This window comes from Neomonachus schauinslandi, chromosome 3, assembly GCF_002201575.2.
Source record: "Neomonachus schauinslandi chromosome 3, ASM220157v2, whole genome shotgun sequence".
Classification (NCBI taxonomy): Eukaryota; Metazoa; Chordata; class Mammalia; order Carnivora; family Phocidae; genus Neomonachus; species Neomonachus schauinslandi.
In genome coordinates, this window is record NC_058405.1 from 80,280,142 (window position 1) to 80,304,947 (window position 24,806).

General features: G+C 38.2%; 1 protein-coding gene and 1 non-coding gene across 2 annotated transcripts in view; one reads left to right on the top strand and one right to left on the bottom strand.

The window, feature by feature from the left end:
• The first annotated feature begins 2,870 nt into the window (after positions 1 to 2,870).
• Positions 2,871 to 24,806, top strand: part of CENPJ (centromere protein J) — a 40,765-nt gene continuing 18,829 nt past the window's right edge. The window contains exons 1-8 of the mRNA XM_021678205.2: positions 2,871 to 3,369; positions 3,915 to 4,038; positions 8,717 to 9,016; positions 10,915 to 11,026; positions 11,839 to 11,941; positions 12,070 to 13,699; positions 16,835 to 16,967; positions 21,145 to 21,310. Coding sequence (XP_021533880.1) covers positions 2,926 to 3,369; positions 3,915 to 4,038; positions 8,717 to 9,016; positions 10,915 to 11,026; positions 11,839 to 11,941; positions 12,070 to 13,699; positions 16,835 to 16,967; positions 21,145 to 21,310 — 3,012 coding nt within the window. The 5' untranslated portion in view covers positions 2,871 to 2,925. The remainder of the gene's footprint in view (positions 3,370 to 3,914; positions 4,039 to 8,716; positions 9,017 to 10,914; positions 11,027 to 11,838; positions 11,942 to 12,069; positions 13,700 to 16,834; positions 16,968 to 21,144; positions 21,311 to 24,806) is intronic.
• On the bottom strand, positions 16,931 to 17,078 carry LOC123324347. The gene has a single exon (XR_006539753.1). It is a non-coding gene; the product is annotated as a U4 spliceosomal RNA (small nuclear RNA).

The window sequence follows — 24,806 nt, forward strand, 5'->3', positions numbered from 1 at the left end:
GGTCAGTTCTCAGTTCTCCTCACCCTTCATCTCTTTTTTTTTTTTTTTAAAGATTTTGTTTATTTATTCATGAGAGACAGAGAGAAAGGCAGAGGGAGAAACAGGCTCCCAAGGAGCAGGGAGCCCGATGCGGGGCTCGATCCCAGGACCCTGGGATCATGACCTGAGCCGAAGGCAGACGCTTAACCATCTGAGCCACCCAGGCGCCCTCTCACCCTTCATCTCTTAAAAGCTTTTAACACATCTCTTTCTTCCTTGAAACACAATTTCTTCACTTGGCCTCAAGAACACTATACTTTCTACATCTTCTGTTTTTTGTCTACCCTTAGTCACTTAGTGATCTCACCCAGTGTCAAGGCTTTAAATATCATCCATATGCTAAGGATACTCACATTTATGCTTGACAGCCTTGGCCTCATCCATGAATCCCATTCTTGTGTGTCCAGCTGCGTATATGATAATGACTGGAATGTCTGTTAGGCATCTTAAAATGTTTGAAATTCAGGGATGGCTCTCTGCTCAGTGGGGAGTCGGCCTCTCCCCCTCTGCCCCTTCCCCCTGCTTGCTCCCCCCCCAAATAATAAAATCTTAAAAAAAAAAAAGCCTAAAAAAATGTTTGAAATTCAACTCTTGATCTCTCATTCCCCCAAACCTGTTTCATTCCCAGTTTTCCCCATTTCAGTTAATGGCCACACTGTTCTTCTAGTTGCTCAGGCAGAAAATTTTAAGGAATGAAGGGGAGGACCCTGGTGACCTGGAGATTTGGTAGACAATAAAGGAGTCGTCATAGGTAATATAGTGAAATCATATGAGATTCAGAATTTGGTGGTTTTTATGGTGGAGGAAGGGAGAATCATCTAGAAGCCAAAAAGGACAATAAGGAAAATACATATGCTACTTCCAGGCCTAGTGGTACAGAGTATGGGCTCTATAGGAAGCAGTGTTTTCAGGAAGGTGAGAGATGAGGGCAAGGATAATAGGAGATTTTGCTAGTGATGGACACTGGGGCTGTGTGGCCATTGGAGATGGAATAAGGCATGTGCATGGACATCAGAGTGTTAGAGATAAAGGGTGGCTTAGGAGCCAGGTCCTCCTCATGGTGACTGATGTAAATAAGTCTAAACACATAACGAGATTAATCCCAGAGAATTCAAGATAGATAGTGGGGTGATGGGACTGTAAGAATTGGTGGGGGGCATCCTGCAAGTAAAGGTTTTCAGTATGAAGGCTGGGTCTTACTCCACCCTCATAACTGCACCACTCGCTCCTTGACCTCCACCAGGTCCTTGAGTTTATCTCTTAAAGGAGGACTCCCTGTCTACCTTCTCTAAACTTGCAAGTCTCCTTCCCCCACATTACTTTTATTACTGTATAACATACTGTATAATTTACTTTTATATGCATGTGTTTTCTTTACTAGACTCTTTTTTTTTAAAGATTTTATTTATTTATTTGAGAGAGAGAGAGAATGAGAGACAGAGAGCACGAGAGGGAAGAGGGTCAAAGGGAGAAGCAGACTCCCTGCTGAGCAGGGAGCCCGATGTGGGACTCGATCCCAGGACTCCAGGATCATGACCTGAGCCGAAGGCAGTTGCTTAACCAACTGAGCCACCCAGGCGCCCCTCTTCACTAGACTTAACTTACTAACTGCTATATGCCCAATGACTAAAATAATATCTGGCACACAGTAAGAATTCAATAAATGTTAGTTGAGTGAAATCAGTCATACAGCTTATCTTCTGTGTGATGTGCACGGTGACTGAATTACACTAGGAATTTGGTTATTTTAGAGTATGATTCATACAAAGTAGCTGTCCTATTGTATAAACTAATGTAATTTTGTTGTTGAACATCAAATGAACTATAATACTGAATTTATTTTAAATATTATTTTTAATACTGAATTTATTTTAAATAATAGAATCTTAGTTCCGATTTAATTTTAACTTAATTTTAGCAAACATTTATCAGTTTCTCCTTCTGCCAGGAATGGATGGTGCTAGGCATGCAATATACAGGTGACTGTATCTTCAAGGAACTCACAGCTTGGTAGATTATGAACACAAAGGCAGAGTACCACTAATATTGAGATGAATGTCAAAATAGTGATATCAGAGACCTCTAAGAATACAGATGAGGGTCTGCCTGGTGGGCAAGAGGCTAGAAGGGGGTTGAGGGAATAAGGGAAAGTGAGAAACAGTGCCAGTGAAGCCATGGGGGTGGTGGTGACTCTTGTTCTGTAAGTAGGGAGAACATGGGTTCCCCAGTTGGGCAAAGAAGCCATGTTGGAGTAGGGCCAGAAGTATGAAAGTGTTTAATATGGGTAACATTTGATAGTTATAGTAATTGAATAACTTAGAAGGTGTTTTAGCTCCTAGAGTTTTAGGTCAACTGATTGAGCACTTGTATAAAATCCTCAGTAATGAAATGATTAGATCAAAAGGGAACTTAGGTTTTTGATTCACTCAATTTGGATGTTTTTAAGACTTAAAAGAAACCACATAGTTTAATGCCCAACTGCTTTGCTGGTTGAAGTCTTTTGTATTTGAAATATTCAAATACAAATTTGAATTTGTATTTGGGGTGCCTGGGTGGCTCAGACGGTTGAGCATCTGCCTTCTGCTCGGGTCATGGTTCCAGGGTCCTGGGATTGAGCCCTGTGTCAGGCTCCCTCCTGAGCGGGGAGCCTGCTTCTCCCTCTCCCTCTTCCTGCTGCTCCCCCTGCTTGTACTCTGTCTAATAAAAAATAATAATAATAATAATAAAATTAAAAAAATATTCAGTAGATTTTTGTGCTGGTTTGAGTTTTGGGTAGAATAGCTTTAACCAATTCTTTTTGTTGGCATCTTCTTTCTACAGGTTTTGGAAATTAATAGCTCTTCTAACTTTTACATTACTTAAATATAATATTATCATTGGACTAAAATGTTCCTGATGCCAACCTCTTCCGAGTTAAACAGTGGACAGAGCTTCTTAACCCAGTGGATGACCAATCCTTCTCGGGCTGGGGTCATATTAAATCGTGGATTTCCTATTTTGGAAGCAGATGAAGAGAAGCGAGGAAATGTGAACATTTCTACCAGCTTTCCTGTTAAAGCCACACATTTTTCAAATAGCTTCAGCTTTATAAGTGAAGAAGATTCACTTCATGAAGAACAGAAGTTGGAGTCTAATAGCCCTTATAAACTACAGTCAGATAAATCTGAAACACATGCAGTGTTTCCTTTAACTAAAGAAGGACCACAAATAGTGGCATGTCAAGATGCTCCAGGACACCGGGAAGACAACAAAAATGACTTTATCTCAGATCTTTCCGGTGAATGCAAAGAAGTGGCTTATAAAGACCCACTCTTTAAAAAGCTTGAACAGGTACAACAGGATTTGGCCTAATATGTATTTGCTTTATTGCAAGTTTCTGTTGATAATGAAAAGTCACCTGTTCAGGGCCTCTTGTTTCTTCCCCTTTACTGTGAAATCCTCAAAACACCAAATTTTGCCTTTTGTCTAATGTGAAACGTTAACTCAGGTTTGGTATGTAAGATATAACACTTGAGGTAACAATGTCTTTAAGTTTCTGTTTCACTTGGTAAAAACTAAATTAGAAATGGTTGATCAAATATTAGAGGGGAAAAGTTGATCAGAAATGTACTGATACCTATCCTGTTTTAAGAATCCAAGGATTCATGTGACTTTTTCTGTTTCTTAGTTGGGACAGTCGATACAGTTTCCTTCATAAAAAAATAGGATTTTGGAGTTTTGGTGGCAGATGTAGTTACTTAGGAATCTCTCTTTGAAACTCTTTATTAGAGGTGATATGGAACGGGAGATGAGAGGCATTAAGATAAATATAAGGAGCAAAGATCCATAAAGAAATGTAAAGTTAGTTTAATCAAATTAATTTTATGTTTCAAAAGCTGAAAGAAGTACAACAGAAGAAGCAGGAAGAACTGAAGAGGCAGCAGTTAGAGCAACTACAAAGACTCATGGAGGAACAAGAGAAGCTGCTTACGATGGTGTCTGGGCAACACACACTCCCAGGTATTTTTTTGCTTACACAGAGCCTTCAGTTAGTACAACAGTGGACAGTTACATACATTTCTCACCTTTAGTTGTCTGACAGGTTATTTCTGCCATTTCTCTATCATATGTTGTAAACTGCAGTTTCATTAAGGGCCTTGCAGAGAACTGTGAAATGGTGGTAGTGTTATATAATTGGGCCAAGTGGGAGCTGTGCCATTCTGGAGCGTGTGCGCCCTGCTTAAAGTCATTCATATTTATTTAGAATAAAAATTTAAAAAGATGTAGCAGAATAAAAGGTCTAGAGCCAAATTTGGCCCAGGGCTACTGGCTTACAATCTCTGCCTGAAGAATAAAAAACTCCTCAGGGTCATAATGGTAAATATGTGTAGAAGCCATTCTGCTCAGCAAAAGAACCATACCAAAAACCTTTTCTGTGATGGTAGATGACAGAATTCTTTTGTTGTATGCTAGATCAATTAAAAGAAAGAATGATGTACTTATCAGGAGAATATAAACCTGTTAAAATGTGATCTGGAGCAGTGGTTTTGAAAGTTATCTGACCGTATCACATTATAACAAAAACATTTAAACTGATAATTGCAAAGAAATTTCATAAATCAGACCTTATTGGTGTGCCTGGCATGTAGCAAGGATATCTTCTACTTATTTTATCCTATTCTTGGTCATTAAAAAAAAAATGCCAGTCGTGATTCTGATGATAAAATTACTAATGGATTGTGTCCCACAGTTTGAAAAATAGTGATCTGGAGCAATGTGTTTGCTTCTCAGTGCTCCCTTTTAAGAGACACACCACTGATTCAGGAAAGTGCTTGTTCTGTTCAGAGGCTGCACTGGGCATTGAGAATACAAAGAAGAAAAGACATTGGCAGATGAGTATGCAGAGTGTAGCTGGATGGGATTCTGGGAGTGGTAGTAGTGGTAGTGATGAGAAACGTACCACATGAAGACTGGTTTAGGAAATAGGATGTTTATAGTGAATATAGAGAACATAGTGTGTGTCTTGAAATAGTTGAGTGGTTCAGGGATCCTTTATGGAATACCTAAAGAGGATAATCAAGATCATTTAAATAACAGCCTGTGATTTTTTTTTTTTTTTAAGATTTTATTTATTTATTTGACAGAGACAGAGTGAGAGAGGGAACACAAGCCGGGGAGTGGGAAAGGGAGAATCAGGCTTCCTGCAGAGCAGGGAGCCCGACGTGGGGCTCGATCCCAGGACGCAGGGATCATGACCTGAGCTGAAGGCAGACGCTTGAAGACTGAGCCACCCAGGTGCCCCAAGACTGTGATATTTTTTAAGGTAGAAATAGCACTATGGTAGAGCAATAGGGAAGCAGATTTCAAAGTTCTTAATATAAGAACTAGCCCCATTCAGTTATGGAACATTGCTTTTAGGGCAGTGGTTTTCACAGTTTGGTCTCAGGACCCCTTAACACTCTTAAATTATTGAGGACCCCAGAGAGCATTTATTATATGGGCACTTACTGTTGGTATTTACTGTATCAGAAATGAAAATGGAGAAATTAAAAAATTAATTCACTTAAAATAATAACCAGTTGCGTGTTATCATAACTAACATTTTTTTAACGAAAAGCCTTTTCTAAAAAATTAGAAGAATGGCATAGTTTTATATTTTTGAATATCTTTTTTAACTTCTGGCTTAAAAGAGCTCAGCTGATTCTCCTATCTGCTTCTGCATTCAGTCTCCGAAGTTATATTGTTTTGGTTGAAGTATGTGAAAAAAAAATCAGCTTCACCTGGATGTTTAATTGGAAAAAGGAAAGAGGAATACTATAATAGCCCTTTCAAGTAATTGTGATTATTTCTTTGATATTGTATCCAAACCTAACAAGGGGCCATTTCTTAGTGGTGACTCACAGTATGGAGTCTGAAACTATATTCATGTACTTTTTTATAAAAAAAATTGCATGAATATATTGGAATATATTGCATAAAATATATTGGAATATCTTGGCATTTTTGAATGGCTCTTTCTTTATGCATGATCTGGTAAAATTGTGCATTGGTTATTTGGAAAATAGTGGTTCACAGAGTTCCATGGTTCTTTAAAATACTGACATTTCAATATGTAATATCAAAAAATTATATCCATCAATACCACTACAGATCTCATCATAAAAGTCATGAAGTATTATTATGAAGCTGTCAAGCTCATGGTGGTAAACATTTTTAATAAGTTCTCATTTTTACTTGAAAGTTCGAATTTTAGCATTCTTAGCAAATACTGTCAGTTATTTTCCTTGAAGTGACTGGCTCACTTGTTTCATTTTTGAGAAAATATCTGCCAGGTGCCAAGTTTAAATCATGATAGTTTGTCATTTATTCTTTCAAGTAAAAATGATGTTCCTTGAGAGAAGTGGCTAGTCGAGCTTACAACTCAAAAAATGACACAGCCATGTCTTGGTTTGCAGCAGAAGTGAGTTATGCATACTTTCTGTTTTGTTCAGTAGAATGTTCAAAAGACGTGTACTCAACAGTTAAAATTCAATTAAAAAATTAATAGTTTTTGCAACTTTATGTAGGACATTCTTAAGTAAAACTGTTTTTTTTTCTTTTTTTCTAACTGCAAGGGCTTGGTGGTGACTCGCACAGTTGGGGCCTGCTGTCCTGCTTTTAGGTGAAGGCACCAGGAGTTTCCATTTTGCTCTTGCATCATCAGTGCATGTGTTGACAAAGTGAAAAAGGCAAATACTATCTTAATATTTTATGAAAATAGATTTGACCTGGTGGATGCCCTGAAAGAATCTTAGAAACCCTTAGGGGTTTGCAGACCACACTTTGAGAACTGCTACTGTGGGCTATTGCACTTTTATCGAAGACATCTTCAGTCTGAAGTGGGATGACTTTGGTCAGAAATATTTGAATGGGGAGAGTATTGTTATTATAAAGGAAGGGAGGTCAAACCTGATAATCGGTGAGGACCTACCTGATTTCCAGTTTTATTTGTGGGCTGGAGGTGAGGCAGATGGGTATGAGAGATAGGTGGCATGGCTCTTTTATGTTTTATTAAACACTTCCCATTGTGTCTCTTCTTTTTTTTTTTTTTTAAGATTTTTAAAAAAGATTTTATTTATTAGAGAGAGGGAGAGCGGCGCGTGTGCGAGAAGTGGGGGGAGGGGAGCGGGGAGGACAGAGGGAGAGAATCTTCAAGCAGACATCACACTGAGCACAGAGCCCGATGCAGGGTTTGATCCCATTACCCACGAGATCATGACTTGAGCTGAAACCAAGAGTTGGACGCTCAACTGACTGAGCCACCCAGGCGCCCCTAAAGACTTTTATTTTTAAGTAATCTCTACAACCAGTGTGGGGCTTGAACTCACAACCCTGAGACCAAGAGTCATATGCTCTACTGAGCCAGCCAGGTGCCCCTTCACTTCTAAATTTAGTTGAGACATTCTGGGAGAAGAGAAGGATAGTAGCGGGATTTCAACGGTATGGTACAGCAGCTAGGATGAAGTTTTGCCATCTACCCTCCAAGAATTATAAATTAGAGATATATAGGAGGGGAATCTCTGTTTATTTCCAAAGCAGAGACTCAAGAAAACAGTGAAAAGGTAATACAGGATTCTAATAAAGCTCTTAATTAATATTGTGAATTATAGAACACTACTTTTTATAAAGCCTTATTTTTTTAGGGAAACTTAGGAGTGACATAGAACTGATAAGTGAGTAGAATTTTGCTGGATTTTTGTATATAATCATCTCTAGAGCTCTGGAAACTGAGGATTCATTATGCTGTGGTCAACTTCAAATACTTTCTAATTCCAAATATCTGAATTAACGAGCCTTGTCTTCACAAATACGAGCCACGTTGGGCAATATCAGTGGATTTTCTAAAAATAATGTAAATGTCTTCTGTTTAATGTTATTTGAGTACAATAAAATGCAGAATTCTTCTCTAAAAAAAAAAAAAAGGTAATACAGGAAATTTAGAAACTCCAAAGAAGTACAAAACAGAAGTCACCCATAATTCCACCACCTGAAGATACCAAAATGTTAACAGTAATCTAGAGGAAGGTGCTTTTCTAGCCTGTGACACAGGGCAGTTATTTGTCATTAGGGAACTATTCAGATCGTTTGCAGCCCACCTGCATTGGTGCTGTCTGTGTTTGTCACAGCGCTGCAGAGTTGACAATGCCAGCAGGGCCGCTCAGAGATGGAACATGAATGGTGCCTTCCATAATCAGGCCGGGCTGCAGCTCTGCCAGGTATACACTGTCTGCACAGGAATGATAGTATAAATATACCTGTAATTAAAATTATGCAAGAGTCATTTTTAGACTTTTAAGATTTCATGATTTTGTTAAACAGAGTTTCCTCATATGGAAGAAAAAATACTTTTTTCACTTTGGAGAAAACCTGGTGGGTAGGGATCACTAACAGAAGAGAAAATGTTCTGGGGCGCCTGGGTGGCTCAGTCAGTTAAGCATTTGCTTTCGGCTCAGGTCATGATCCCAGGATCCTGGGATCGAGCCCTGCGTCGGGCTGCCTGCTCGTCAGGGAGCCTGCTTCTCCCTCTCCCTCTGCCTGCCGCTCTGCCTACTTGTGCTCTCTCTGTCAAATAAATAAATACAAATCTTAAAAAAAAAAAGATACAGAAGAGAAAATGTTCTAGGAAGTCATTAGTTTTGATGATTTTTTTAATTGCCAGGTTCAACCCTACTGCCTGATGATCAGAGCCAGAAGTACAGATCTCCCGGAAATTCAACCACCGTGGAGAAAACCACACCCTTCTCACCAGTGTATATCTACCAGAATCAAACCCAAGAAAAAACGCACACTTCCAGCATTTTAGCTGATGAACAAAACAACTTCTGTAGAACTGCTCACCCAGATTTTGTCTTAACTTCAAAAAGTGGTGCTTCTCTCAATTTGTTTTGTGAGGCACAGTATCAAGAAGCACTTGTGAAAAAAAATGATTTGAAGGAAGAAAACCATAACCATTCTTTAGGTGAGGTATTTATATTTCTCTCTTCTGTACCCCTAATTAGCAGTGTTACCAAGCTGTGCTAAGATAAGAAAAGTCCTTTCTGCATTTTTTTCTTGTCCCTTGTGGCTTTAATTATGAGCCCCTACACGTTGCGCAGCCACTGAACCTGGATTGGATGTAGAGCTGGACATAGAATTTGTGACTTTGCAAGAATAATTGCAGTACTCCTGCTGACTTCAAACCTCCCCTTGGAGCATGGGGTCTTCAAAAGGGAGGCAGTGAGTTCCGTGTATACCATTTTTCTTGGAGAGCGTAGAAATAGTTTGAGGTTGATTTAAAATGTGCTTGGTGGTGGTGGTGGGGAAGCATGCTAGAAGATGTGAAATGTGAGAAATAGGCTGGTGATGGCAGTTTTTATTCAGAAAAGAAATCCCCTCAACCCCAGACATTCCGTTTGTCCTCACTTCATCTCTGTATTTCCAGCATCCAGCACGTTCCTGCCAGAGAACCGGCAGTGTCTGATGGTCTGAACTCATGGAGCTCTCATGGCATTTTCTTCTGGTCTTTTTTTCTTAACTCCTGTTTCTGTGCCCCCCTCCCCCCCTCTTCTTTTTTTTTTTTTTTACATTCTGTAACCATAGAATATTGTATAATTGTGTTCTTTGCCCTCTCAATGTGGAAAATGCTTATGGTACATTCTGTAGTCTTCATAACCATAATTTTAATGGTTGTCATCATTATGCTAGTCATCAAATAATATATCAGTATTTAATGTTCTTTGCAGTAGGGTTAGTATTTTCCAAACTTTTAATTTAAATTTAATTTTCAATTTTAATGGTGTTTTCATGAATATGTTCTGTGGAGTAAGTTATTAAAAATACAAATAATATGACAAAAGGTATCTACACTTACCACTTAGGATTTGGCACTTTTGTGCATAATATTTTATTTCTAATTTAGAATAATTCCTTAGTATGAAAAGGTCTAATGCCTTTAAACATTTTTTTAAACAGTATAGTCTCTTAACCTTTTATTTTGGAAAATTTCAAACATCCAGAAAACTTGAAAGTCCACTGCAGTGATTAGCAGTAGAGCTCAATTCAGCAGTTAATATTTTGCCATGTTTACTTTGTCTCTATATATTTATATGTGTTTATATATATTTATACCTACATCTATAATATCTCTGTATTTATATGTAATTTGCTCAATCATTTCATTGCAAGTAATACGCAGACATTATGTTCCATTATTTTAAATATTTCAGCGTGCATCAAGTAAAAAATTAGGACATTCTTCTGTATAGTCCCAGTACTATTCTGTAATATTCAAATCCATTTTAGAATTCCTGCTATTGTCCCAAAAATGTCTTTTAAAGGTGTTTAAAAAGAAAAAAAAAAACAGGTTCTAATCAAGTTCATCTATCACATTTGGTTGTTACAGCTCTTTAGTCAATTTTAATTTAGAAAAGTCCACACTTTTTTTCATAACATTAACCTTTTGAAGAATGTCATGTTTTAATTAGGGTTTTGTAGTTTATCTCTGTAATATTAAAGAAATCCTTAAGGGCTCTAAAATCTTTGGCATACATTACCTTTTTTTTTTTTTTTAAAGATTTCTTTATTTCAGAGAGAGTGAGCATGCATGCAAAGAGGGGGTGGAAGGGGCAGAGAGAGAAGGAGAGAAGCAGACTCCCCGCTGAGCACAGAGCTCATTGTGGGGCTCGATCCCACAACCCCAAGACCATGACCTGAGTCGAAATCACGAGTTGGATGCCCAACTGACTGAGCCACCCAGGTGTCCCTGGCATACATTACTTTTGATAAATATTTTTTTTAGCATAGTAACTTGTAAAATTTGATTTTACAAGACTTTATTCTTGATTTTTTGAAACTAAATTTTCCTAATTTTTATCCTAGGAGAAGGTATTTTACCATGTTGGGAAAAAGTGACCGAACCGATTGAGGAAGGGAATGATGTGAATGTAAAAAAAATTGGTGATTCTTCAGAAGTGGCTAATATTGAAGAAAGGTATCATCCATGTTGAAAAGAATAAGAAGAGTGACCGTTTAATGTTATACATAGCTATTAAGATAGAGCCCTTTCTTTTTTTTTTTTTTAAAGACCCATGGTTTTCTTGTTTTTGCTTGAATATGCTTTTAAGTATAATGTTAAAGGTACAACTTACCACATATTGTCAGCAACAGACAGCTGTTAGGGAGATACATCAGTTCAAGTAGCTTTGACATTGTTTTGGAAGAACTGAGCAAAGTTTTTTCACCAAAGAGAAAAAATCTGGATAAAATTAATCTTTCAAATAGTTAAGTAAATCCCATTTTGGCAAAGACAATAACAAATTGCTATTGAGTCTCATATTTGGTGTCACCTATAAATTATAATTGGGTAAGTCTGGTTACAGAATTTAAAAATCTTATGACAAAGATAAAATATCAATATTGAGGTTTATTATATTCTTAAATATTTGAAATATTTTAGTATATGTTATGATGGGCAAATGACTTCTGATTATTGCTCTACATTGTCAAGGCTCTTTGTTAAAGATGCATATTTGATGAGATTTTCAAAATATCAAAAGTTAATCTACAGGCAATAAATGGACTTCAGAAGGGCTTTTTTTCAAATCATGTGTAGAGAGTTGCATATTTCTGTATTTTGGGAGATGGGGTGGGATTATAGCTTTCATTGGATTCTCAAAGAGGGTCTATGACTTTGAAAAAGGTTAGTTCTTAGGTGTAGTCGGGGTGTCTGTGTCAGGCACACTAAGTGTCAGATATTCACCACATCTTGACTTGCATGTTAAATAACTTTATTTTTGTGATTAGACCTATTAAAGCTGCTATCAGAGAAAGGAAACAGACATTTGAAGACTACTTAGAAGAACAAATTCGGCTGGAAGAACAAGAACTGAAACGAAAACAACTAAGGGTAGGCATTTCCGTGTTTTGATTAAGTTCACTTAAGACTTTAGAGATTTGTTTATAATTTGCTTTAAAAATAAGTTTGAGATAACTTGGATATACCAGAATTAATTCAAATATTGTTCTCTATTTTAGGAAGCCGAAGGATCGTTCCTAATCAAAGCAAAACCAAAACAACCATTCTTGAAACGAGGAGAAGGTTTAGCTAGATTTACTAATGCTAAATTTAAGTCTCAGAAAGGGAGAGAAAGTAAACTAGTGACTAATCAGAGCATTTTAGAGGACCAACCTGTGTTTAAAATGGATAGACAACAATTCCAGCGGAAAACTGCTCTTATAAATAAAGAACTGTGTACAGATAACCCTCCTGTTAAAAAGAACAGTAAAGGTAGAGCCAAGAGTGGTTTTGTCACACTCAGTCAGAAGCCGAAAGTGCTTAAGACTAGTAACAGGAAAAGTCTTCCTCCATCAGGATTGAAAATACCTGGAGGGAAGAAATGTGATGGGCAATTTAGAGAACAGATCAAATTAGAAAAAAAAGTTGAGTCTAATAATAGAGATAATGTACCTGAGTGTGCAAAACCTTGTGATACTGGTTGCAAAGTCCGGAATAAGACACGGGGTAAAGATAGACTTCCTCTTTCGGCAGGACTGGTCAGCTGCATGTCTTCGAATAGCCCAAAAAATGAGACCTTGAAAAAGTCAGAATCTTCTCTTGACATTTCTCTTCAGAAAAAGTTAGAGACTTGGGAACGAGAAAAGGAAAAGGAAAATTTGGAGTTAGATGAATTTTTGTTTTTGGAACGAGCTGCTGATGAAATATCATTTTCCAGTAATTCCTCATTTGTACTGAAGATCTTAGAGAGGGACCAGCAGATCTGCAAAGGTCACCGGCTGTCTTCCACCCCTGTCAAAGCTGTGCAGCCGGAGATGGTGACCCTGGATCCTGTTATCCAGTCTAACCACAGTGAGGCTCCAGACTGTACTGAACCTGAACATGAGGTTGAGTGTGAGGTCGCACCCAACCAACCTGATTCAGTCTCCTCGCCTGAAGGATATAGGGAACAGTTGTGTAAAGTCGGTAGGAAAGCGTTCCAAATGAGCACTTCTGAAAATCAGACTCGTTGGAATTTAAGTGATGAGGAAGGTGTCACAGACAGTGACAGTAGCACTGACTCTGAGGAGCAACTTGATGTTACCATAAAACCATCAACTGAGGATAAAGAGAGGGGTTTCAGCAGCAGAGAGGACAGTCCACAAGTCTGTGATGGTAAAGGGCCTTTTATGGACACTGGGACTCAAGAAGAAGATAAAAGGAGAGATGTTGATTTAGATCTGTCTGATAAAGATTACAGTAGCGATGAGTCTGTCATTATAGAAAGCTTGAAAAACAAAGTTTCTGAGTCCTCAAGAAGACCCTCATCCGTAAGCATGAGTAAAATTGACTTTGATGATGAAAGAACTTGGACTGACCTTGAAGAGAATTCATTTAAACATGATGCTCTTCTTGGGAATGAGGCCTTTTATGGGACTCCTCAAACAGCCTACCCTAAGAGTGAAATATGTGTATCGGACAAAACGATCAAGAGGAAGGTTGCACCAGTTAAGAAGGGAGAAGACTTGAGCAAACCCGGTAGGAGCACAAGCCCTCCTCCTACATCGGATCTCATGATGAAATTCTTTCCTGCTTTGAAACTGAAACCAAAACCAGATTCACACTTGGGAAATGAACCCAAGTTAAACCCAAGTCAAGACCAACCACTTGGTAAGTCAGCATTATAAAATAAATAGGTATCAGAATGTTATAAATTTCGGGGCGCCTGGGTGGCTCAGTCGTTAAGCGTCTGCCTTCGGCTCAGGTCATGATCCCGGGGTCCTGGGATCGAGTCCCACATCGGGCTCCCTGCTCGGCGGGGGGCCTGCTTCTCCCTCTCCCACTCCCCCTGCTTGTGTTCCCTCTCTCGCTGTGTCTCTCTCTGTCAAATAAATAAATAAAAATCTTTAAAAAAAAAAAAAAAAGAATGTTATAAATTTCACGTTTACCTTATTAGTCTGCTGTCAGAATGCTTAAAATCCTAACTTTTCTAGTTGCTCAGTAGAAGTCTAATTAGGTGATTTGTTAAAATTTGATTTATTTTGTGGGCCTAAATAATAGCCACTGGTATAAAAGATTTGGTTGCATTGTGATTTCAGATTTTTCAAATTTAAGCCTATGCCTTGTTCTCAAGGCTTTCAAATTAATTAATTTATTATAAAGTGAGATAACACTTTTGTAACCAGAGAGTACCCAATTTATGGTTTGTGTCACTGTGAGGTGAACCCCTTTGTGTGTATACTTTTTAAAATGACTATGTTTTTACTTAATTTTTTTACTACCTCATGCACTAACTTGCTAAATAGGACCAAGAAGAAATACAGTAAAACTGAAGTTTCCTTTCTTCCCTGGACCTGTGTGCCTAGTTCCCTTTCCTAGAGGAACCTACATTCCCATTTCATTTGTGTATTCTAAAAAGATTCTGTACATATGAAAGCATATGGGTGAGTGGGTATATCATCTTCTTTCTACACAAATGAAAACATGTTTTTTGTATACCATTCTTCACCTTTTTTTTTTTCATTTCATTTACTTGAGAGAGAGCACACATGAGCGGGTGGGGGGGGAAGATGGGAGGGAAGGGCAGAGGGAGAGGGAGAAGCAGACTCCCCGCTGAGCACAGAGCCCGCAGCCCGTGCTCGATCCCAGGACCCTGAGATCATGACCTGAGCTGAAGGCAGCCACTTAACCAACTGAGCCACTCAGGTGCACCCTCTTCACCTTGTTTATAATAAATTTTGAAGATTGTTCTTTTCCACATACACATCTGCCTATTCCATTTAATGGCTATATAGTACTCAGTTAATGTGATGGGCTCTTAAAATTCATATTGAAAAACTCCTTTTTCTTATATCATATTATAAACTCTGAATGCCTAGCAAAGCATAGGTGCTTTAAAATATAAATTATAACTTAAACTATTTAAAAAATACTCTGACTTTAAAAGTAGTACTTTTTGCAGACAGTTTGGAAGCTTAAAAAGTATAGAATGAAAACTGTTTATAACTAAACTATCCGAAGGTAGGTGTGATACCATTTTGGGATATTTCCTTCCAGTCATTTTTCCTATGTATTTTTAATATAGTACAGTTATTTGTTAAAGCTTACCTTATCTTTTTTTTTTTTAAAGTCAGTTGTGAATTTTATTAAAAATAAGCACTATGTCTGGGTTTCATAAAATTTATACATGAATATGTACAGACACAAATAAAATAATATTAAAAATAAAAATCATACTTGCTTTCACGTGGCAGTGGTCCTGGCACCCCACATACATAATGCTAACTTTTCCTTTAAAGAAATTGCTTGGCCCAAGGGGACCACAGTTAGAGATCACCGAACCACTAATAAAAAGCTTACCTTATCTTTTTTGACCAAGTGTATAATACACATTGGCCGTATCTTTAAAATTCTTTGTGTATTTTTTAAAAAGATTTTATTTATTTGAGAGCGCGCGCGCGAGAGAGCGCATACCAGTGGAGGGAGAGGCAGAGGGAGAAGCAGGCTTCCTGCTGAGCAGGGAGCCAGAAGTGGGACTCGATCCCAGGACCCTGGGATCATAACCTAAGGTGCCCTTCTTTGTGTATTTTAAAAATGGTTGCAGAACATTGTATGAATGCAGCATTATTTTATTCAGTAATTTCCTTAATGTTGGATACTTAAATTATTTTTCACTATTAGAAATAACACTGCAATGCATATTTTTATGCAAAAATCAGTTTTTCAGAAGGGTAATGGAAGGACAGAAGCATTGGCTATTTTACTCTTTTAAATGGCAAATGTGGTATGGAAAAAGTCAATTTATATTTCTGTGACTAGTGGGCATAAATTTTGATTTTGGTGTTGATTAGTGCTTTAGATGTCTTTATATATGTGTATATATTACTTATTCATGTTCTTAAGCTATTTATATATGTGTATATATTCATTCATTTTTAAAAGATTTATTTTTAAAGATTTATTTATTTTAGAGAGAGCATGTGAGCATGTGCAAGTGGGGGGGAGGGGCAGAGAGAGAGGGAGAATCCTTGAGCAGACTCCTCGCTGAGTGGGGGGCCTGACGTGGGGCTTGATCCCAGGATCCCAAGATTATGACCTGAGCAGAAATCAAGAGTCAGCCACTCAACTGACTGAGCCACCCAGGAGCCCCTATTTATTTATTTGAGAGAGAGAGAGAGCGTGAGCACGTGAGCTTGGAGGGCGGGATAGAGAGGAGAGGGGGAGAAGCAGACTCCCTGCTGAGCATGGAGCCCAACACATGGCTCTCATGAACCTAAGATCATGACCTGAGCCGAAACCAAGAGTCAGTTGTTTAACCAACTGAGCCACCCAGGCATCCCTATATGTATATACTTAAATTGAAGTATAATTGGAGTATAATTGATGTACAACATCCTATTAGTTTCAGGTGTACATCATAGCGATTCAGTATTTTTATACATTACAAAATGATCCCATGATAAATCTAGTTACCATCTGTTACCCTACAAAGTTCTTTCAATATTGGCTGTTATCAAAAAGACAAAAAATGTATGTATTAGTTCTTAAAAAAAGTATTTGAATTTCTTTTTATATGTAATGTTAATTCATTATCAGACTGATACTCTTGAGGTAGAATAATGTCTTTCTTAAATTGAGGTTGGTTTCATCTGGAAAGTTAGGCCAAATATAATTTTTGTTGTTATTAGAAACATTTTAATAGTACCAATGTTTATAATATTTTTGGCTCTTAGTGTTAATAGCTAGCTAATGTTTTTTGCTGCTGAAGGCCTTTTGTGAAGTTCAATATTATGACCTATTTTATAGGTGACAGTGCTCGATCTCAGGTTTTGAGAGAGAAAGTTATTGAATTGGAAACAGAAATAGAAAAATTTAAAGCTGAGAACACATCTTTAACTAAACTTCACATTGAACGGAAAAATGCCTTGGAAAAACTTAGGTAAGTTAGTATCTGTAAGTTGGGAAAAAATATAGTGATTCAGTTTTCAATTAGCAATAATCGCGCCTCGGATAAACCTCATTGGCTACGATACTGCCACTGCGCAAAGCTTAGTGATTCAGTTTTATCTTCAAGATTATACTATAAGATGAATAAGATCTGAGGATCTAATGTATAACATGGTAATGATAATTGATAACAGTGTATTTGTATAATTGCAATTTGCTAAGAATGTAGAACTTAAATGTTCTCGCCAAAAAAAAAAAAAAGGTAAATGTGAGGTGATGGGAGTGTTAATTAACTGAATGGGGAAATTCTTTCACAACACATCACATAAATGTTCCTTACTTGTTGTTTTTGTGTGTGTATATTTTAGTTGTATTATATGTTAGTTGGTTAAAATATAAATGCATATGAGGCAAAAAAAAGATTATATATAAAATATTTGAAGTAATTTTTGTCAGTCCAGCAAGATAAAGGAAAGGAAGTGAAATCTTTCTTTTTTTTTTGAAATCTTAACCACATAAAATTTTTTAATTAAAATGACCCATTATAGTCAGAAATGAGTTAAAAAGGGAATTCTCTTAGTGAGGAGATCATAAATTGAATTTTGAAGCTGTGAATTCAAGTGCTACCTTGGCCAGTGCATTAATTTTCTAGGGCTACTGTAGCAAAGTACAGTTGATCCTGAACAATGGGGGGGGGTAGGGGCTCCATCCCCCTATACAGCCAAAAAGCCACATATAATTCTTGACTCCCTAAAAACTTAACTACTAATAGTGTACTGTTGCCTGGAAGTCTTACCGATAACAAACAGTTGATTAACACATGGTTTATTACATGTGTAAGATTGGTAATTCTTATAATAAAGTAAGGTAGAGAAAAAATGTTAAGAAAGTCATAAGGAAGAGAAAATACATTTACAGTACTGTACTGTACAAATTTGTATATAAGTGGATCCATGCAGTTCAAACCCCTGTTGTTCAAGGATCAACTGTACACACAAACTAAGTGGCTTAAAACAATAGGAATTTACTTCGTCATGGTTCTGGAGGCTAGAAGTCTGAAGTCAAGGCATCAGCAGAGCTATGCTTTCTATCCTGTCTTACAGTGGTTGCTGTCAGTCCTTGACATTTCTTGGCTTACAGCTGGACATTGGGGTTGTTTCTACCTTTTGGTTATTGTGGATAAAGCTATTAACATTGGTTTGTAAATATCTGTTCAGGTCTCTTCTTTTAGTTCTTTTGGGTATATACCTAGGGGTGGAATTGCTGGATCAAATGGCAATTCTATACTTAATTTTTTGAGGAACCACCATACTGATCCTGAGTGGCTGTACCAGTTTACATCACATTGATTGATTTGATATGTTGAGCCATCCTTCTCTTCCAGGGATGAATCCCAGTAGGTCATGGTGTAAATCTTTTTAATGTGCTGTTGGATTTGGTTTGCTAGTATTTATTGAGGATTTTTACATATGTGTTCATCAGGGATTGCCCTATGGTTTTCTTGTGGTGTCATTGTCTGGCTTTGGTGTCCAAGTGACTACCCTCATGAAATGAGTTTGGGAGTATTCCTTCTCTTTTTTGGAAGAGTTTAGGCAAGATGGGTATTAATTATTTTTTGAGTGTTTGCTGGAATTTGCTTGTGAAGCCATCTGGTCCTGAACTATTCTTTCTTGAGAGGCTTTTAATTACTGATTCAGTTTCCTTATTTTTGGTCTGTTCAGGCTTTCTATTTCTTCTAGATTCAGTTTTGGTAGGTTGTATATTTCTAGGAATTTATCTGTTTCTTCTAGATTATCCAGTTTTGGGGATATAATTGCTCATAGTATGATCCTTTTTATTTCTGGGGCATCTATTGTAATGTGTCTTCTTTCATTTATGATTTTGAGTTTTCTCTCTTTCTTAGGTCTAGTAGGGGTTTGTTGATTTTGTTTTTTCCTTCTGAGACTTCCATAATGAATGTATTGGTTCTTTTGTAGTGTCCCATGGATCTCATGGCTTTCTTCACTCTTGTTCATTCTTTTTCTTTTTTTTTTTCTCTGACTAACCTCAAATTACCTTTGAGTCCACAGATTCTTTCTTATGCTTAAGTCTGTTGTTGAAGCTCTCTATTGTATTTTTTCACTTCATTCATTGTATTCTTCAGCTCCAGAATTTCTGGTTTTCAAGTTTTATTTATTTTTAAGTAATCTCTACATCCCACATGGGGCTCAAACTCATGAAACCTGAGATCAGGAGTCACATGCTCCACAGACTGAGCCAGCCAGGTGCCCCCCCCCCTTTTAAGTTTTATTTATTTAGTTTTTTTAAGTAATTGTTGGTGCTTTTTAAAAATGATTTCTATCTCTTTGTTGAACTTCTTGTTTTTTTTTCCCATGTATTATTTTCCTGATTTTGTTGTTTATCTGTGTTCTCTTGTAGTTTCCTGAGCTGCTTTAAAACAGTTATTTTGAGGGGCGCCTGGGTGGCTCAGTCATTAAGCGTCTGCCTTTGGCTCAGGTCATGATCCTGGGGTCCTGGGATCAAGCACCCGCATCGGGCTCTCTGCTCCGCGGGAAGCCTGCTTCTCCCTCTCCTGCTCCCCCTGCTTGTGTTCGCTCTTTTGCTGTGTCTCTCTCTGTCAAATAAATAAATAAAATCTTAAAAAAAACACAAAACAGTTATTTTGATTGTCAGGCAATTCTTAGATCTGCATTTCTTTGGGCTTGGTCGCTGGAGCTTTATTAGTTTCCTTTGGTGGTGTCACATTTGCCTGATTCTTGTGTAGCCTTGTGTTGACATTTTTTCATTTGAAAGGGTAGAAAACTCTGTCTTTACAGACCAGTTTTGGCAGGTAAAGACCTTTTCCAAGCGGATCCCTGGACTGATGGCCTGATTCTAGGATCACAGTTGAATGGGATTGTAGTGTGGCTACTGCTGGGTCCACACTGGAGTCCATAATTGGTGGGTCTCTTCACAGGGGCATGGTGGATGTGGTTCCTACTAGATCCCCAGTTGAACAGGACTGCTTGTAGGACCACAGTCGAGCAGTGCTGGAGCTAGTCATGGGGCTGCTTCCAGGTCCACTGTTGAGTGTGCAGACAGTGGGTCTGTTACGAGGGGTGAGAATGGGTGTGGCTCCTGCCAGGTTTTTGAGCATCCTCCTGCTGGCCCCTTGGTGTCCTCCTGCTGGGTCCCTGCTCACCCAGGGATACAGCAGGGCTAGCGCCAGGTTACAGGACTGTTTCAGATTTCGTAGTCATGACTGAGGTCTGTGGGCCTGTTACCAGGGACACAGATGGGTGTGGCTCCTCCTGGGTCCTTTGGCAGATGGGCTTGGGGTTTCTCAACCTCCTACCTGGATGGTAGAGCGCCCACAAAAGTACTTTTATCTGTGTATGGCTTTCAGCTTCTTGTTTGTGTAGGGAGATGTGAGCTGGGGATCTCCTGTTCCACCATTTTGATATGTCACTCTCCCTGATCAACATTCTCCTAAGTTAAGACACCAAAGTCCTGACACTGGTCTATAAGACCCTAATTCATTTGTCCCTCTCTTTTGTTTGTGTGGTGTTTTTTGTATTTGTTTTTTTGACGGTTTTTCCTACTTTTCTGTCTCATGCTCACTGTTTTATCCACCCTGGCCTCCTAGCTGATCTTCGATCACATCAGGCATATTCCTACCTCAGGGCTTTTGCATGTGGTGCTCCCTCTTTCTGAGCTGTTTTGTCCAGATATTCTTATGGTTCTTCTCTCAGTTCCTTCAGGTTTTACTTAAAATACTATCTCAGCAAGATGACCCCATCCATAATTTCAATCTCCCTGATATTTCCTACCCTCATTCCTTGCATTATTTTTCTCCTTCTAATGTGCCATATATTTTATCTTGTTATTGTCTGTCTCTTCCATTAGATTGAGAAGCTCCAAGAAAGTAAGGATGTTTATTTTTTTCACTGTGGTTTCTCCAGTACCCAGGGTAGTGTGTGATTCATAGTAGGTGCTCAATGAATATTTGTTGGAGGAATGCTTTATAGAGTTAACTGACAGTTTATTTCAGTACTATGGATTGAAGATGGATTCACCAAGACCAGCAGCTCCTCCATTCCAGGCTGTCACTGATGTTCCATTTTGTACCACATGTGGATTAGTCCATTAAGATGGTCCCTTTAAATGATAACATGGTTTGGTCATTTTAGGAAAGAAATTACAGACTTTGAACAACAGAAAGCAAAAGAATTGGCTCGAATAGAAGAGTTTAAAAAGGAGGAAATGAGGAAGCTACAAAAGGAACGCAAAGTTTTTGAAAAGTATACTGCAGTTGCAAGAACTTTTCCAGATAAAAAAGAACGTGAAGAAATACAGGTATGCCAGTTCGTTATGTTATACTTATGTAAGTTAGTAAGGATGACAATTTTGTAAGAATCTCAGAGTTATATGATGTCAAAGAGAAATGGGGTGTCAATTTTTTTAAACATTTTTTTAAAAAAATTATTTTTTTGAGAGCAGAGAGAGGGGCAGAGGGAGAGGAAGAAATTCCTTAAGCAGACTCCCTGCTGAGTGTGGAGCCCAACATGGGGCTCGATTTCAGGACCCTGAGAACGTGATCTGAGCTGAAGTCCAGAAGCAGATGCTTAACCAGCTGAGCCACCCAGGGGCCCCTGGGTATCAATTTATTAATCATCCATTGACTCAATAAGTAATCTGAGACTGCATGAGGAACATTTTTTGTAGTCTGAGTTTTAAAGAGTAAAATATATCAGTTCTTTTCTTACTAAAGGCTTCCAAAAAGAAAAAAAAAGACTACAGTAAAGCCATGGATGAATTAATAAGCCAAGAGTTGGAAATTCACCAGCATCATGTTGTGTTGATCTGATTGACACCCCTTACACCAAATACTGTTACTTCTAGTCATTTATACAGATTTAAGGCCCCTGTACTAACAGGGTGTTTAATTTTAAAACTTATCAACTGATAGGCCAAATAATCAGTCCTATTTATTTCAAAGTTAGAATGGACAGAATCAGAGGAATGTAGTAGTTAAAAATAACCACTGCAGGGGCACCTGGGTGGCTTAGTCAGTTAAACGTCCTGACTCTTGGTTTTGGCTCGGGTCCTGAGATTGAGTCCCACATCAGGCTCCGCACTTTGCATGGAGTCTGCTCCAGTTTCTCTCTCCGTCTCCCTCTGCCCCTCTCCCCCCATGCTCTCTTTCACTCTCTCTCTAAAATAAAAATAAATAAGTCTTTAAAATAAATAAAAATAACTAATGCATTTCTAGTTAAAACTGTAAACTTTCTAGAAAAAAACATAGGTGAATATATTTGTGACATTGGCATATGCAAAGATTTCTAAGAGAGGACACAAAGAACTAAGTATAAAGAAAACACGGACATACTGAACTTCATTACAAGTAATACTTCAGGGGTGCCTGGGTGGCTCAGTTGGTTAAACAACTGCCTTCGGCTCAGGTCATGATCCTGGAGTCCCAGGATTGAGCCCCGCGTCGGGCTCCCTGCTCATTGGGGAACCTGCTTCTCCCTCTGCCTCTGCCCCTTCCCCTTGCTCCTGCTTTCTCTCGCTCACTCTCTCAAATAAATAAATAAAATCTTAAAAAGAAAAAAAAACCAAAACAAGTAAAACTTCAATTTATCAAACGGAAAATTTTAAATGGCTCTCCATTGCTTATGGCATAAAATGCAAACTTCCATATTTTAGATACTAGTATTTTTGGGGTGCCTGGGTGGCTCAGTTGGTTAAGCATCCAACTCTTGATCTCAGCTCAGGTCTTGATCTCAGGGTTGTGAGTTCAAGCCCTGCACTGGGCTCCATACAGGGTGTGGAGCCTACTTAAAAAAAAAAAAGTAAATACTAGTAAGATTGAGTCCCAGCCTCTGTTTTCTCCCCTCTCGTGTAGTATACCCTCTTTGAGCAAGCTCATCTGCATACCTAAAGCTTAAGTTACCACGTGCCATGTCAGTTAGGGTCTTTAATTCTGTTTATTTTTGTGGGAAGAAGCATGTGCTGTTATGTTTTGGTTAATGCTCAGTTTATTGAATCTAGTATGTTAGGTATTAAGAATCTTTTTCATAGTTTTGGAACTCATTCCTGAATGCTCTTTCTACTTTGATAGTGTTGACTTAAGCATTGAACCCCTTTCAGATTTGATTATTTTGTGTGACAGTGGGTATTCATTATTTCTTTGTTTTTGTTACACTTTCTCTTTTTTTATACTATGCAAATACTACTTCAAAAACAGATATATACTTAATAGAAAACAAACCTGTATTTATTGCTACTCTTCTACTTATTAAATTGTTAAAGGAACAGAGATGGTATATTCAATCTTCTTTTATATTATAGTTATTTTTAAAAATATTAACTCTTTTCTTTCGGGTGTTCATTCCATCAACACATTGATTTGAGAACCCTTTATGATGAGCACGGGGGAATTGTTGATGGAGAAGATATTTCTGTCCTCCTGGAATTTACATTCATCGTTATTGATTTATAGCCTTTTACAGATTCAAGTTACTCTAATTAATTACAAAATTTCCTTTTTGATAAACAAGTGGCCCCAATTTGGCCGGTGGGAGCTTCCTTGTCCTTCAGCTTTGCCATTGCCCTTAGATGTTTGAAATTATCCCTGCTTTCTCTAACAACTCGTTATTTCAGATCACCTGGTTTTTTGCTTTTGTTTTTCTTCAACCTGCCCCACATCTGAAATCAGCCATTGTCCAAAGAGCCCTACTAGGGAGCTGACGGGCGTCAGCAGCAGTGGGGTCCTTGCTGTTGGTGCCTGTCGGAGTGGCACCGCTGGGGAAGGGTGATGTCTTTCTGAAGTCATGAGTTCACGCTGATTCTTTTATCTTAATCATGTAACTTTATTCTAATTTTCATGCAGTGAGTTTTCATTGACCATTTACACATGGATGTTCAGTCAGATCTCTGCTGAGTTACCAACCTGTGTATCTGTTTCTTCACTCAGAAGATATTTGAGGGGCAGGATCTATGAGGTGCTGTGTAGTGAGCTGGTTAGCTCTGTATGTTTCAAACTTAACTTACCCTCTTTCTGCTAAATCTGCCTTTTCTTTTGACTTTTTCCCCATTCACACTTGGGATAAAAAGAGGTCTAGACCTTTTCCATCTTCAAATTCCATCAGTAATAATTTCTTTTGACTTTATCTTCTGCATATCTTTTTTATCCTGACCCTTTCTCTTCCTCTTCTTCAGACATATTCATTCTAGCTGTTATTTTTTAAATCCTATTTTCTAGCCCTTTGTGACCAAGCATATTAATATTTTTCACTCCCTTTATTACTCTAATCTTTCGGTCCCCTTAGGACCTTCCAATTCATTGGTTTTCCCCACCCTCTTATGTCCTTAAACCCCAGAGTCAGTCACTCTAATCATTTCTGTAAGTGTATTCTTTATTCCCTTTCTCAAGTCATGATATTTTGTTGGCAAGACTGTAAGCCTGGCATTTCCTGCCTACTTCATCTTTGTGCCTGTAACACTTAGTTTAGCTGGAAGAAAAATTTAATGGGAAACAAGCTCATTTTAAAGTTATGAGCACAAACCACGAGTGGGCCTATATTGTTTCTATTTTCCCTTCTCTCCCACTCTTCCATTCCATACTCTGCCCCCCCCCCCCCCTTCTCAAACTTCCCTACTCCCTGAAGACCCTGCTTTCTACATGGCTGAGAACTTCCCACTGATCCTACTCTTGGTCTTGCCTTGGTGTCTGAGCCCATGTGCTCTGCCTCTGTCTGTTGCTTAGATGAACTGTCCATGCTTATGGGGAAGCCCTGCTTATATACCAGGTCTCACCCCTTCACTACCTACAGCCCTGCTCCAGCAT